Source organism: Crocodylus siamensis, chromosome 8 (assembly GCF_052110815.1).
Source record: "Crocodylus siamensis isolate JL-2025a chromosome 8, ASM5211081v1, whole genome shotgun sequence".
Classification (NCBI taxonomy): Eukaryota; Metazoa; Chordata; order Crocodylia; family Crocodylidae; genus Crocodylus; species Crocodylus siamensis.
Window position 1 is genome coordinate 44,397,849 of NC_143402.1, and position 13,989 is coordinate 44,411,837.

At 50.9% G+C, this 13,989-nt stretch overlaps 1 protein-coding gene across 2 annotated transcripts in view; it reads right to left on the bottom strand.

Annotated features, from left to right (window-relative positions):
- The window catches only part of FAAH2 (fatty acid amide hydrolase 2), a 47,156-nt gene extending 36,662 nt beyond the window's left edge, over positions 1–10,494 (bottom strand). The window contains exons 1-2 of one of the 2 annotated variants that reach the window (XM_090059245.1): positions 10,165–10,494; positions 4,660–4,742 (exon numbers count right to left, since the gene is read on the bottom strand). In XM_090059245.1, coding sequence (XP_089915371.1) covers positions 4,660–4,742; positions 10,165–10,380 — 299 coding nt within the window. In that variant the 5' untranslated portion in view covers positions 10,381–10,494. The remainder of the gene's footprint in view (positions 1–4,659; positions 4,743–10,164) is intronic. The other variant, XM_090059244.1, reaches the window with a different exon arrangement.
- Positions 10,495–13,989: the final 3,495 nt, after the last annotated feature.

Sequence of the window (13,989 nt, forward strand, 5' to 3'; positions counted from 1 at the left end):
TGGGAAAGGAGGAAGAGGAGAGAAAAGTTGTCATTCTCTGGCATCAGCCCAACCCCCAGACAGTCTCTGACTGGGATGATCTTCTCTTCACAGATTGAAGGTCAGCAAAAGTAAGATGGGGGAGTGGGATAATAGACTAATTCATCAGAACCAGGTAAATTTAAAAAGAGTTTACAATATTAGGTAGGGAATTACTCATTTCCCTGCTCTCACTGCTATCCATCTCTGACTACATCCAGGACAGAAGCTGGCAGTCTGGTTAAAAAAAGGACAAGAGCCAGAAGATGTGGGTTCCACCCCTGGCTCTGCCACAAGCTTCTTCTGAGATCCTGGATGAGTCAGTATCTGTACAATGAAGGAGAGACAATGCTTAACTCATTAATGTCTATAGAGTGTCTTAGCAGTCTCAGAACAGAGATATACAAAGTGCACAGCAACTGGCTGACTGACACCTTACCTGAATACTTTTTTGGTTACAGAAGACAAGCCATTATACCATAAAGTTCCCAGAAAACATATGAGACATTTGCAGTACATTAACTAAGTAGTTCCACTTTTTAATCAGAAGATAACTGAATATATACGCCTTTAGGGTAGGCAGACCTGAAACTGCATTAAGTCACTCTTCTACAAAACTGCAGCATTCACTCAGACACTAATGACAGTCTAATCCAGATGGCACAAACCAAACTGAACATAGATGTAAAACCTGGAGTTAAATCAGCAAGCTTGGTTTTCTAGATCCATTTGGAAGCAGCAAAATACCTAGGAGAAACATCATCCTCACAGCATTTCCAGATCCAGTGGAATTAAGAAGGACTTGAATTTTCAACAAGGAACTTGGATTTGCAGGATTCAAGTAAAAAGGAATTTTTGCCCATCCTTGCCATAAACGACACTGAGCAACAACAGAGAAGGAAGATAATTTGGAAATTGATTAGAATGATTGATTGGTTAAACCAATTAGATTGATTTTAAAGTATTTTGGATTCAAAATCAAATTAATACTTTAAGCCTTTTCCTAGCAGTGAAGGGGAACAAGAAGGATGAGGAGAGATGGAATGAAAATAAACAGGATGCTCAGCGGATTTAGAACTCCTAGAAAAAGCACCATGCAGCCTCAGTGGGTGTCGCCATGATATTGTTAGCCATAGAAGCAGTGAGAAAATACTGTGAACAAAATTAACATTAAACAGGTTTCAGTAGAGGTGCACTGATATCTCATTCCATATCAGATCAGCACTGATAAAAGGAAAATTGACATTCATCTTCAATTGGCTCTTTTTGGCTGGTGTAGTCGATAATGTCACCAATAAATGCTACTTACATGAGCACAGCTACAGCATGCATGCAGTCAGGAATGCAGCTGGGCAGCTTGTAAAGCAGCCTTACTTAGCCTTAGGCCAGTAAGTCTGTGGAGGGAACAGGCACTGGGAAGGGGTGCGGGTGAGGTAGACTGAGGCCTCCACAGTGAGGAAGAGTGGGGCTGGGGCAGGCACAGGCACTGCCCAGCCAGATCACAGAAAAGAACCACAGGTAGCTCGACCAGGGTGTGTTTTGGGGAGGGTGGGCATGGGTCTCCAGCTGCTGCATGCAACTCTGGGGGAGGCATGGGGGGCATGTGCCCCCAGATTCGTGCATGGGGTGAGGGCAAGCTGCCCGCTTGGGGCTGGGGGCTGCGCCAGCCTCTTCCCGGCAAAGGGTCAGGGCAAGAGGTGGTACCACCGGGGGGAGGGGGCGGGGGGGGTACAGTGAAGCTACAACCACCCCAGAATTCCCTGTAGCGCTTCCCCTCTCTCTCCTCCCCTCATTAGCACCCCCCAGCACCTCTGCCACCCACCCTGACCATAGGCCCAGCCCCAGACCCACTGCCAGGAAGAGGCAGACACGGCCCCCAGCCCTAAGCTCGCAGCCCTGAGGCAGCCTGCCCTCGACCTGCACACAAATCTGGGGGAGGCACATGCCCCCCATGCTTCCACCAGGAGCACGCACAGTGGTGGGATTGCCCCCCCTTGTTCCTCCGCCCTGCCACACCCACCATCTGCAGCTCCTTCCTGTGCCCTGCCCCAGCCCCACTCCCTCAGAATGGGGGCCTCAATCTATGGGAGAGGGCACGCGGGGTCAGGGCTGTGCATGCTGATCCCCACTGCTACCCTGGGGCTGGAGCCAGCTGCAGCAGTCAGGAGCCACCCCAGGTCCACTGCACACCCAGGGACAGCAGTATGCGCCATGGCCAGGCAGTGTGGAGTGTGTGTGGGGCACAATGGGGCTGCACGCTGCTGGCAGTGGCAGGGAGGCACCACAGGGTACATGGGCCCGGGACTGCTGCAGGGCAGGAATGGGTGCTGACTGGCTTGGCGGGGGGGGAGGGGGGGGGGCATGTGTAGAGGGGCTCCCATGCACACTCCACATACCCTCAAACCCTCCCTTGGAAGTCCCACAACCACATCCTCCTCTACCTCCCCCCCACCTGCACCCCCCTGGAAGAAGCCTTCATGCACACACCCCACCACACACATGTACCCACACCAACCACCTCCCTTCACGCACTCCATAGCACCCCACAAATCCCCCATACCCACCCACCCACAGCTCCCCACAAATCCAACACCCACCCACCCATAACCCCGATACCTCTCCACATTCCACACAACATACAAGAGTAAGACTTCATTTTGAGCCATTATGCCATCACTTCTACGTATACACAGCACAAAGACAAATCAGGACAAAAATGTCTATATTTTTAAATTATTATTATTATTTTTTTTTTATATATATATATATATATATATAAAAAATATAAATAAATTTGGGGGTTTTTTTTTCCAGTTCTAAGATGGAGAACCCTCTTCCCAAAAGGAGTACCCTCAAGGGCAAGGGGAGGGACTTCTGGTGACAAAGGTCAGAGGTAGGACTTCCAGTCCCAAGATGGCAACTAGGGGGCAGGGCGCTTGTCAAGGGGCAGGGGTACCCTTGCAGCCCTCAACAGCTCACCAGAACTCGTTAAAGCAGCCCTCAAGCCAAAATAATTGCCTGCCCCTGGGCTACTGGATTGGTATGGGCCAATATAGCTGGTTAATAAATCAGCCACAGGTATCAGCCAAAAAAGTCTTTACTGGTGCACCCCTAGCTTTTAGCAGGTTTCCTGTACAGCACAATCTCCATTATGCATTCCGTTTCTTCCGATTTACAAAACCATCATTAAACTACTCCCTGCATATTAATAGAATGTATATGATGAAACCTGTATCTTGTTGTAAGACCTGTTAAGAATATAAAGCCTTAAGAAATACATCAGCAAATACAGCATGTAGCAAGAATGAGAAGTAAAGAATTCCTCTAGCTGCAGCTCGCTATCTTCCTAAGAGTCAGTAACAATCATACTTTGGTTAACCACTCTTACAATGTTAAACAGCAGTGAGCAGGCATGTAATGACTGCGGAGTAAGTCACACCTATGAAACTAGTTCAGGAGACTCCACTGCTTAGTATTAAGACTGCGATTTCTCCTTCTCAACCCTAAGCATGAAATGCAGGGCCAGGGTTTGAAAAGGTGCAAAATTTCAAATGGAAGTTGTGTCTAGTCTTGTGCTAGAGGTGCACCAATACATCGGTCCGATATCAGATAAGTAAAAATATAAAGAAAATTGGCTGCATCAGAAATTGGCCCAATGTAGCTCATAAATGCCCATGCATGAGCACAGCTGCAGCGCAGCATGCAGGCAGCAAGGAGCAGAGCCCAGCAGCTTGGAGCTGGTAAGTCTGTTGTGGTGGAAGGAGAAGGAGGAGGGAATGTGTGTCGGGAGTGGGCAAATCACTGCCCCCCCATGGTGAGGGAGGGGGCAGGGCCACGGGCTGCCCAGCCAAGGCAGTGCAGGGCAGGGTGGAACATGGGACAGAGCCACAGCTCATCGGGGGGTGGGGTGTGTGACCCCAGACCTGCACAGGGCAGACAGGCAGGCTGCAGCTGCGCGCTGGAGCCAGGGCTATAATCAGGCTCTTCTTGCCAGGGGCTCGGCTCAAGGCAGATGCTATGAAGATGGCTGCAACCACCCCAACTTTCACCGCAGCTCTGCTCCCAGCACTGCCCCAGCTTTTCCCAAGGCACGAGCGGAGGTGGGGCATTGAGCCAAGACTGCACTGGGCATGCAGTGGCGCTGGGAGTGGGGCTACAGCAAAACTTGGGGTGGCTGCAGCCCCCTCACTCCGTAGCCCCCTTCCCAAGCCCAGCTCCTGCTGAGAAGAGCCCAGCACAGCCCTGGCTCCAGCCTGCCTGCCCCACCCTGTGGAGATCCCGGGGCACATGCCCCTGCCCCCGCAACACACCTTCCCAAGGTGCAAGCAGCAGTGGGAGTTTCCCCCCCTCTCCCCCAAGCCATGGCTTCATCCTATACCCTGCCCCTGCCCCCTCCCTCACCACAGGGGCATTGATCTGCCCCGCTCTATACTCCTTCCCTCCCACCACAACCGACTTATCAGCTGCATTGAAAATCGAATTGGTAATCAGCCAATATGCCTCCTTAAATATCAGCTATCCATCTCAGCCCACAAAATCTCTATTGGTGCACCCCTACTTGTGCCATTACAAGGCACAACCTGTGATACCTACTGGACTGGAATATGGAGAAAACCATTTACCACCCTTTCTCCGACTTACCTGTCCTTGACAACTGCATTGATAAAAGGGTTGACTTCCTTGATCCTCTGGATGTAAGCTTGAATAACATCAATGCATTTCACCTGCAAAAATCAACAGATAGTAACTACAGAAACAGAGGGATACTGCTAAAAGCCAGGAAGCATGGACAACTGGAGAAAAGAAGGAATTAAACTACTGTTTTCATGAAATATATCTGAGGCTTCCTTGAATGACATTACACTTTGATTTATTTACTGGAAGCTGTCTTCCTGTTTTTAACCCCTTTGCTTCTGCCAAAATATTCACGGACCTAGTAGCTATTTCCCTGGAATATGCATTTCAAATGAGCATATTTAACAACTATTTCCTATCCTTGTAAAGGCAGGACATTAAGAGTGCCCTTGTCCCTCTGCTCTATGGCAATTTGGGTGTTTTTCATGTTTTGGACACTGGGCCTAGTATTGTTCAAGTGGGTCATCTGCAAAATGTTTAAGAGTAGATTAGGCAAAACACTTGTCTAGAACTGTTTAGATAGGACTGATACTGCCTTGAGCATGGGGCTGGACTAAATGACCTCCCTACCAGTAAGGTTCCTTCCAACCCTACTTTTCTAAGATTCTACAATTCTAAATATACAAGGCTGTGACAGGGGGCCATCCTGGGGCCAGTCACAGTATTGGCCCACCCACCTGTCTACAGCAGTCCACCCCAATTTGCCCACCCTGCTTTGATGCAACTAAACAAGACTGACAAGACTGAAAAAATACGGGAGGCCACCCATTTAATGCCCCAATGCCTAGGGCATTATATGCTATTCTGACCTCCCCTTTACTGTGTCCCATACCTCATAGATGGTGTCCAAATCACTCTTAATTCCCCTGGCCCCATTGCTGGGCCACACTTGGTCTCAGGCCCAAACTTGGCTTCAGGCATTCGGAGTTTTATTTTGGCCACAAGCCCCCTCAGTGGGGCCTCTACTTACACACATACTCTGGGCTCTAAGCCTCTCATCAGGCTTCTAGCCTTTTACATTCTTCCTCTCATTAGGGTCAATATTCTGCCCCCTCACTGGGGCTATGGGACCTTACACCCTGCAGGCCTCAGGTGTCTGTAGACATGCCTGGACCTCACTCACTCTCAGACTTCTTTTGACATAGCTGGACCTCACTCTCTTTCAGGCCGTGGGCCCTCCTAGCCCCTGCATCATCACCCAAGCCTCGCTCTCAGGCCTTGGGCCTCAGACCCTCCTGGCCTCCATGTTGTTGCCCAAGCCTGTTGCTTCTCTCAGGGTGTGCTCCCCTAGCTTTCCCCTCCACAGGGTCACCCACAAGGCAGCGGGGGCTGAGGCTTTCCAGTCCCCCATACACATCCTTCACTAGGGAGGCACCGGTGTGGCATTTCCTGAGGACAGTCCTGCCACAAGCAGCCACACCACACCATCCTCTCAAGCAGGGTGTAGCTTTAGGTCATTCCCCAGGACCAATACAGGCCTACCTGCCCTCATCTTTCTTCACCTCTGTGGGCTCCTGGGTGTTCTCCCTGGGCTACTCACTCCATTGCAGCCTCCATTTCCCGGCCTATTCTCAATCACTGGCCCAACTTACTCCGGCTGCCTTTTAGGATGCCTCCCATCCAGAGGCCATGCTTCTGCCTCCTTCATCATCACAGCCTGCTGTACAGCTGAGCCTATCCTCCCTTTGGCAGTGACGTCCCCCGCACTGAAGGGACCGTCAGCCTCTCTAGGCTCTGGCCCTGCCTCCAGGCCAGTTGGGGTGTCAGATGGCCTTTCGCAGGCCTGGCCTACCCCTCACGGTGGGGGCTTAATTGTCTTTTGGCTTTTTGCTCAGGGCCAATCGAGGCTCTGTGGCATTAGCATATCAGCAGCTGACCTCCCTAGACAGCGGTGGTCCCCCCGGGCCTCACCATAAAGCCCTCCTTTCCTGGGCTGGCCTGGTGCCCCAGAGACCTTGTATGAGGCAGCCCAGCTGAGCCCATGGCCTCACCCCAGCCAGTTCCAATCAGGAGCTGGCCTAGCCCCTGTGTAGGACCACAACTCTAACTCCCTTTTGCAAGGTTGCCCTCGCTCTTCCCTAGGCCCAAAGCTTTTTCCCGAAGGCTAGGACCCCACTGGGTCCCTAGGAGTCTCCTCCTTCTGCACAGCTCCTGACCTGAGCCTCCAGAGCATTCCTGGGAGCAGCAGACCTCAAGCTGGTGATGTTACCACAGCAGCACCCCTACAGCAACTACTGCCTCAGGTCCCCAGGGCCTGCTCTTATGTGGAGGCTTCACAGCTTTGCTCCAATCAGGTGGCCTGCTGGCTGTCATGTGCCTACCTGATTGACCCTGAAGGCTACCTCAGGGCCTGGTGAAGCCCTTAAAGTGGCAAGCACCCACAAGTGCACCACCACCAGGGCTTAGCCATTAGAAAAAAACTGAGGAATGTAGCAACCATGATACAAGTCACTTAGGGTAGAGATAGGGGTCACCTGACAGTTGCATACGTGCTGTCATAAAAAGGTATAATGCAAAAGGTAATGTTAAACAGTGGCACTCAACAGCGTTAAACATTACTTGCGTTAAAGACATTTACTTGCTCTGATGGGTAAGTGAGGGCAGCGCAGAGCTGCTCACACCCTCTGCGCACCCCAGGCAGATGTTCCAGGGCTTGAGGGGCCCAATCGTGCATGAGAAGTCCCGCAGTGTACAGGATTGGGCCCCTTAAGCGCCAGAGGCACCTGCCTGACTTTCCTGCTTAGAGAGATATACCCCAGGGAATCTTGGGGCACCTCTCTAAAAGCAGAGAAAGTTGGGGTTTCCCATTTATGGAGACCTGCATCAGGATTTCCTGGTGCCCCATGCCAGCACCTGTGCTAACCCATGCTTCAAGCAGAGACATGGGCTGGTGCAGGTCCTGGCAAGGAGGCATGGGATGACATGGGACCTGGGAAATTCCCAGCACCCTGTGCCTCCACATTGGGACCAGTGCCTCCACATGAAGTCAGTGTGGATCCTAGCGTGAGGTGCTGGGAATTCCTTAGGTCTTGTGCTGCCCCATGCCTCCATGTGAAGCATGGATTACCATAGGTCCTGGCATGAGAAACATGTCAGCGGGGACCCCTACAAGCGGGGTCTTGGCAAGGAGATTCAGGACAGGGAGGGATGCAGGGAATCCCCAAGTAAAGAGAACACATCACCCATTTTCCTGCATTGGGCCCATGCCAGGAGGAAGACAAAGGGTGCATGTGTTTAACCCAATAAAGTGCATCAGCTGTAGCAGGATATGTCCCACCACAGCTTTATCTCCTGCATCTGGTGATGCCTGTTTCTACCTTTAGCACCCTTACATGACAAGTTAAGATTAATCTCTGTAGTAACTGTGTCACATGTCCAAAGTTTAATCGTTCATTTCAGCCACCGCATCTCAAGCACTGTTAAGGAACCGCATTCAGTGCTGATTGAAGGGAACAGTACCACTTACTCATTCACAAATACCAAAAACTTGTTACACACAATTGGTAGGGTTGGATTGATGCAGTAGTTGTGACAGTCCAAAAAACATGCAAGAGGCAAAGATTTTTATGGGTGATATCTTTTACTGAATAGGGATAGTCTTAGACACACTTCTGAATGCAATGTATTCTTCTTCATTAAGGGTCACAATAAATACAGATCTCTATACTATTGGCTATTGTCCTGAAGCACTTTAACAGCAATATTTAAAGGTGACTTGCCCACACCAAAATTAGCAAGTTCCAAGACAGAATATGCTGCATTTGATAGCTTTTTTAAAATCTATCCCAACCATGCAGTCAGTCCACTTCAAGGTATCACCCATAAAAAAATCTTTGCCTCTTACATAGAATTATTAGACATGGACAAGTTTAACTTCAAATAGGTCCTGACCACTCACTCATTGGCAAAAGAAAACCATCCCCTAATCTCAAGCTCCCTTGCATATCTGATTATATTGCTTGTTTCATTTCTTGGTCTTGTAAAAGTCTCAATTATGCATTACTAGCTCAGTCATGATCTTGCTCATTTCAATGCAAGCAATCCGCTAAACGTTGCTCATAATGTGCTCCAGGATAGAAGCTGCTGTATAGAAATCTAAATGTAACTGTGACCTTCAATAATGCTTATGGAGGAAGTAGGGGCCATCACATAACCCGGTTATAAATGCCTACTTCCGTGCCTCTACTGATAAGTAGCATGACTCTTTCACAAAACATAAAACTGGTAAATGACAGGAAGAGTCTTGCAATATTCCAGCTACTCTGCTATTTTAGAATTACAGAAATATAGGGCTGGAGAGCAAGAGGTCACCTGGTCCAACCTTTGTCCATGGTGCACTTAACTTTCATGTTTCAGTTTTAAACTAACGAAATAAAAGCTTGGTTTCCTGTGTTCTGAGTTTAGACTCCTTTAAAGCATCCTGCCAACAGGCAATGCAATTTCTGACTGATGTCTGCACAGGTCCTGTGCTTCCTTATTCATAAGCACATGCAAGGAGCAGACAGGATCTACTGCATTCTACAATTGTATTTCACTGTGAGCAACAGGTTTGTTTGGCTTCAGACATTTTTACAACAATGGCCCAGGTTTTTCTAGTTCCAGCTACTGTGATGGGAGTCAAGGCAGCAGGGAATCACAGCTGCCAGCAGGAATTCCAGTTTCTCATCTCAGGACAAGTCACTTAGCCTCTAGGTTTCTGTCTCCCCAAACATAAAATGTTGACCTACTTTACAGGATAACTGGAAGAATTTATGCTTGAACCTATAAAAGGTGCTATTCCAGATGCTATTGTTAATTATTACTGGAAGTCTGTTCTTAGGGAGATAACAGTGATCCTATAGGCACAAGACGCAGCTGGCTGGCTAAATGCTGTTCACAACAGCGCAGCCTCCTTAGTACAGCACTGGCTAATATAAAAGTCTCCCTCTTGAACAACAAGCTGCTCATCCATGTCCAGTGACCACCCTGCCCCAGGCCTTGGCAGAGGACATCCCAGCCCCTGCTCCAGGTTACATGCATCACACAATTTGCTGGTGCACGGTGGGCTCTAAGCCCCCACACACAGGGAGCCAGTGTCACCAACTCACTGATGAACTTGTGTGATGTTTGGTTAGTCACACCTGCGTCTTAACTACTGCTCCACGATAACCATGGTCTGGCTACAAAGAGAGCCAGCCGGCTACCAGGCGATGCTGGAAACTGTAGACCTGTCCCACGTTACAGTCGTGGCGCTGGTCGCTCGCGCCATAAACTAAACGCGGCCTACCCGAGCCTACCGGCACCGACCGGCACCCCGGGGTCGGGCCGCAGCCGCCGCGCTGGTTTCTGCCTACGCCGATCCCGAGCCGACTCAGCCGGGCCCGCGGGGCCGCACGACCCTGTGAAACGCCCCACGCCGGACCGGCGGCCGCCCCATCTCGCGGGGCTCGTCCCTGCCTCCGCCCGGCCCCCGCGCAACACGGAGCACTGGGCCCGGCGCCGCGAGCCCCGCCCCGCCCCGCCAGCGCTCACCTGCCGGCAGCGGATGCGCCGCGCCACCTGCACGGCCGGCACCAGCAGCAGCGGCTTGTCCGGCGGCGGCAGCGGCGCGGGGTGGGCGAGGCCCGGCGGGCGGGCAGGGGCCAGCGCGGAGGAGGCTCGCGCCGCCAGGGCCAGCAGCGCCAGGACGGCGCGCGACAGCAGCTGCAGCAGCAGCACGAGGCAGCGCTCCGCGCGCGACAGCGGCATTGCCGGGCGGGGCGGGACTGGACCCAGGGCGCACCGGGGGCCGCGGAGGCGCGCGCCGGGTCCGAAGCCAGTCGCGCAAGCGGGCCTGGGCCAGCTTAAGCCACGCCCCCACGCGCTGCTGAGTGACGTATCCAGGTCTAGGGGGGAAAGGCGGTCAAAGGAGGGGGCCAGGCCTTGGCTCGTGCTCTAGAGGCGGAGCGTATAATATATCAACGTAATGTATAATATGACCATGTACGTATTGGGTGTTGGCTGTAGCCGTGTTGGTCTAAGGACATGGCAGACAAGGTGTTCTGAGTAAATCTGATATCTTCTATTAGACCATTTGAGTTGGTCTAATAAAAGATGTCAGATTTACCCCAAAACCGTCTGCCTATTATACATATATACACATATACATGTATGTGTGTATACTTATATAAGAAAGGGCTTAGTCCGCCTGTCTGTCCAAAACGCTCTTTGGCGCACTTGGGGTTGGGAGACCGGCCGCACACCACCCCGCCCGGGAGCAGGGGGAGGGAAGCTTTGCCCTTCCCAGGGCCCTGGCCTCACCCCCTACACTCTGATTGGTTGTTTCACTAACCAATCGGAGTGCTCCAAGAGTGTTACAGACAGATGGACTAAGCCCTTTAAGAATAATATTATAAATTCCTAAGTTTGTCTGTCTGGCTGTAAGGCTTTATTCGCACTCTGATTAGCTGTCTCGGCCTTCTGCTAGAAGGCAGCTCTTAGCCATGATGGTGGGGACAGAGCAGGGGGGCGAGGTAACGCGGGAGCGCGCCCGAGCGGGGGAAACCCATCCTACTCCCCCCCCCCCGCGTCATTCTTGCCAGACCGCCACGAAAGTGGCGACTGAGGGGCCGGAGGGCCGGGGGGCGAAGCCAGCAGACCTCCTTGGAGGTAGAGGCGGACGACAGGTACCAGAGCGCGCTGGCCTCGTCCCCCCTGGGTCTGCTTGGAGCCAGGGGCCGCCGCCCGCCTGCAACGGCTGCAGGGAGGGGAGCAGGAAGGGGAAGGGGGTTACTGGTGGCTGCTCCTCACTGCCACCATGAAGGCGGCTGCGGTCACGGGCGCAGCCCCGGCCCGAAGCGGCAGAGGGGGAACAGCCCTGGCCCCGGCCCCAGCCTGAAGGAACAGGGGGGAGCGGGGAACGACCCTGATCCCAGACCAAAGTGGCAGGGGAGGGAGGTAGGGAGCGGGCCTGGCCCCGACCCAAATTAGCAGGGGGGGAGGGGGAAACGCCCCAGGCCCCGGCCTAAAGCGGCGGTGGGGAGAGGGGAAATGGCCCCCGGCCGAGGGAGGGGGATGCAGGCCTCTGTCCCTGTACACCCCCCCGCCGCTTCAGTCTTGCCGGACAGTTCGCTAGTTCTAATATTATAAAAGCCTGAGTTTGTCTCTGCCTGCCTGTCTGTCCGTAACGCTTTATTGGCACTCTGATTGGCTGACGGAAACAGCCAATCAGAGTGCTCCAAGCGTGGGGAGCTGAGCCGTGATTCCAAAGCTGCACCTAGGACCAGGCAGCGGATGAAGGAGACCCCCCCCCCCCCCCCACACACACACACACTCCCTGCAAGACGCAGAACAGCGGCAGCATGGGGCATTAGGTGGTGACACTCCATCCCAGCCCCCGCCCCCGTCATTCTTGACAGACAATTGGCTAGTTTATTATATAAAAATATATGTGTGTGTGTAGGTGTGTATAATATATATATAAATACAGTATAGTGATTATGAGCCGTGTGTGTGCATGTGTGTGTAAATAAAATACAGCATGGGGATTATGAGCCCTGTGTGTAAATAAATAAATACAATATAGGGATTATGAGCCGTGTGTGTTATTTAGCCAGTCTACAAAGGTACTTCTCTAGCTGCCTTCTGAGTCCAGCCAGGGGCCGTCACCAGGAGAGGCAATGCACCCAGAGAGACCTGAAGGGACTTGGGTTTCTCCATTCTCCTGCTCCTGCCAGGCAGGGAGGAGAGTCCCACTCACCAAAGGCGAAAGTTCTCAGACAATGGTGGTATGGGTGGCCTTGCCTAAAGAGGAACTGCCTCCTTTATCAAACATGCTTTGTAGTGGCAGAGTCCTGCTCACTGAAAGCACAGGCAAAGCATTTCTAAGACAGGCTCTGATGGAGGGAGCTGGTGCATGGGAAAACTTATGCGTGTCTGATTCAGTTAGTCTATAAGATACATCGCTACCTTGCCTTCTTTGTAAAGTAATTCACAGCAAGCCTACAGAGCCTGGGAGAATACCAGGTTTCCACAGAAAATGTCAGTCTAGGTCTACTAAGAAGGAACTGGCTTCAGCTTGATAAAGACTGCAAAAAAAAAATTTTGGGGAGATACGAGTTTTTTTCTCCCCTGGGACACTGATAAGCTTTCCCACCTGTTTGTATTTAAGTGTCCTCCCACCCATGAAAGCCTTCCTGGTATATTCGAGTCCATGTACTATGGTCCACCTGTGCCATCTTAGGTGGAGGAGAAATTTTAATTGGAAGTAAATTAGCCTAGCTGACTTTGAAACAAAGCAGAGGTATCATTCACTCTTTCTGAAGTACTGTAATCTGAAGTGCTTTCTAATCATACGATCTTTAAACAGAAGCATGGCCCAGAAATTTTACACTTGTTTCCTTCATGAACCTTTCATGAAATCCATGCATAGGATTATCTTTTACCCCTCGTGTATACTCAGTTTTGGAGGTAGTTTTCTTGGCCATAGAAATAAAGCTTCCCTAGTCTCTAGCAAACTTTAATTGCATCACAAAAATATTTCACAGAAAGTTCGTAAAAACTACCCAGGTGTAAAGGTGAGGATCTGCCATGCTCCCAGGGTCCTGTCAGAGTGTGGGGAAATTTCTGAGTTCTGCTGACTTTCCCAATCTAGCTTCATAGTTAGACAGGCATTCAGGCTGTAAAAAACATTACTGCACTTCTGTCTTTAGAAAAAATGCTTCATATGAGACTTTTCCAACTAAAAAGGTATAACTGCAAGTGTCTGTACATCCTACACTCAGACCTTGGCAAAGTGACAAACTCTGCTGCACCCAAAACCTACCTGGCTTCTTCAGACTTGTATGCTCAGATTTGGGTGGTGGCTGATGTGCAAATGGTCACTTCTCTCAATGTGCCACAAGATATTCTTATTTAGATTCTTCCATATCTTCCATCCTGGCTTGCAATAATATCCAAGCACCTGCGTACCCAGAGGTTGCTCTAACTGAACACCAATTATGAGCAGTTCCACAGGAGCTGAAATATTGCTGTAGACTGAAGTGGAATAGCCCTTGCTTTTCCTTCAGTTTTCTGCCCTCCCCCTCCCCTCTTGATAAGAGTAAGGAAATGGTAGTTTGAGAGCACCTATGTTGGTTTTGTCCTGTGGGAGAACCCAACATACACTGGATGATGTTCTCTGGGCTAGTTAAAACAGTTCTAGGTTTAGATCAAATCACCTGCCTGGTGCAAATCAATGATACATTGGTGAAATTAGTCCAGAACTCCCTCTGGATCCCTGGGATTCTGTCTAAGCTTACACAATGCTTTGTAAAAGAATAAAAAAAAACCAATCCACATTGATCATCTGGAGTTTAGCATAAGCACATAGAAATATCT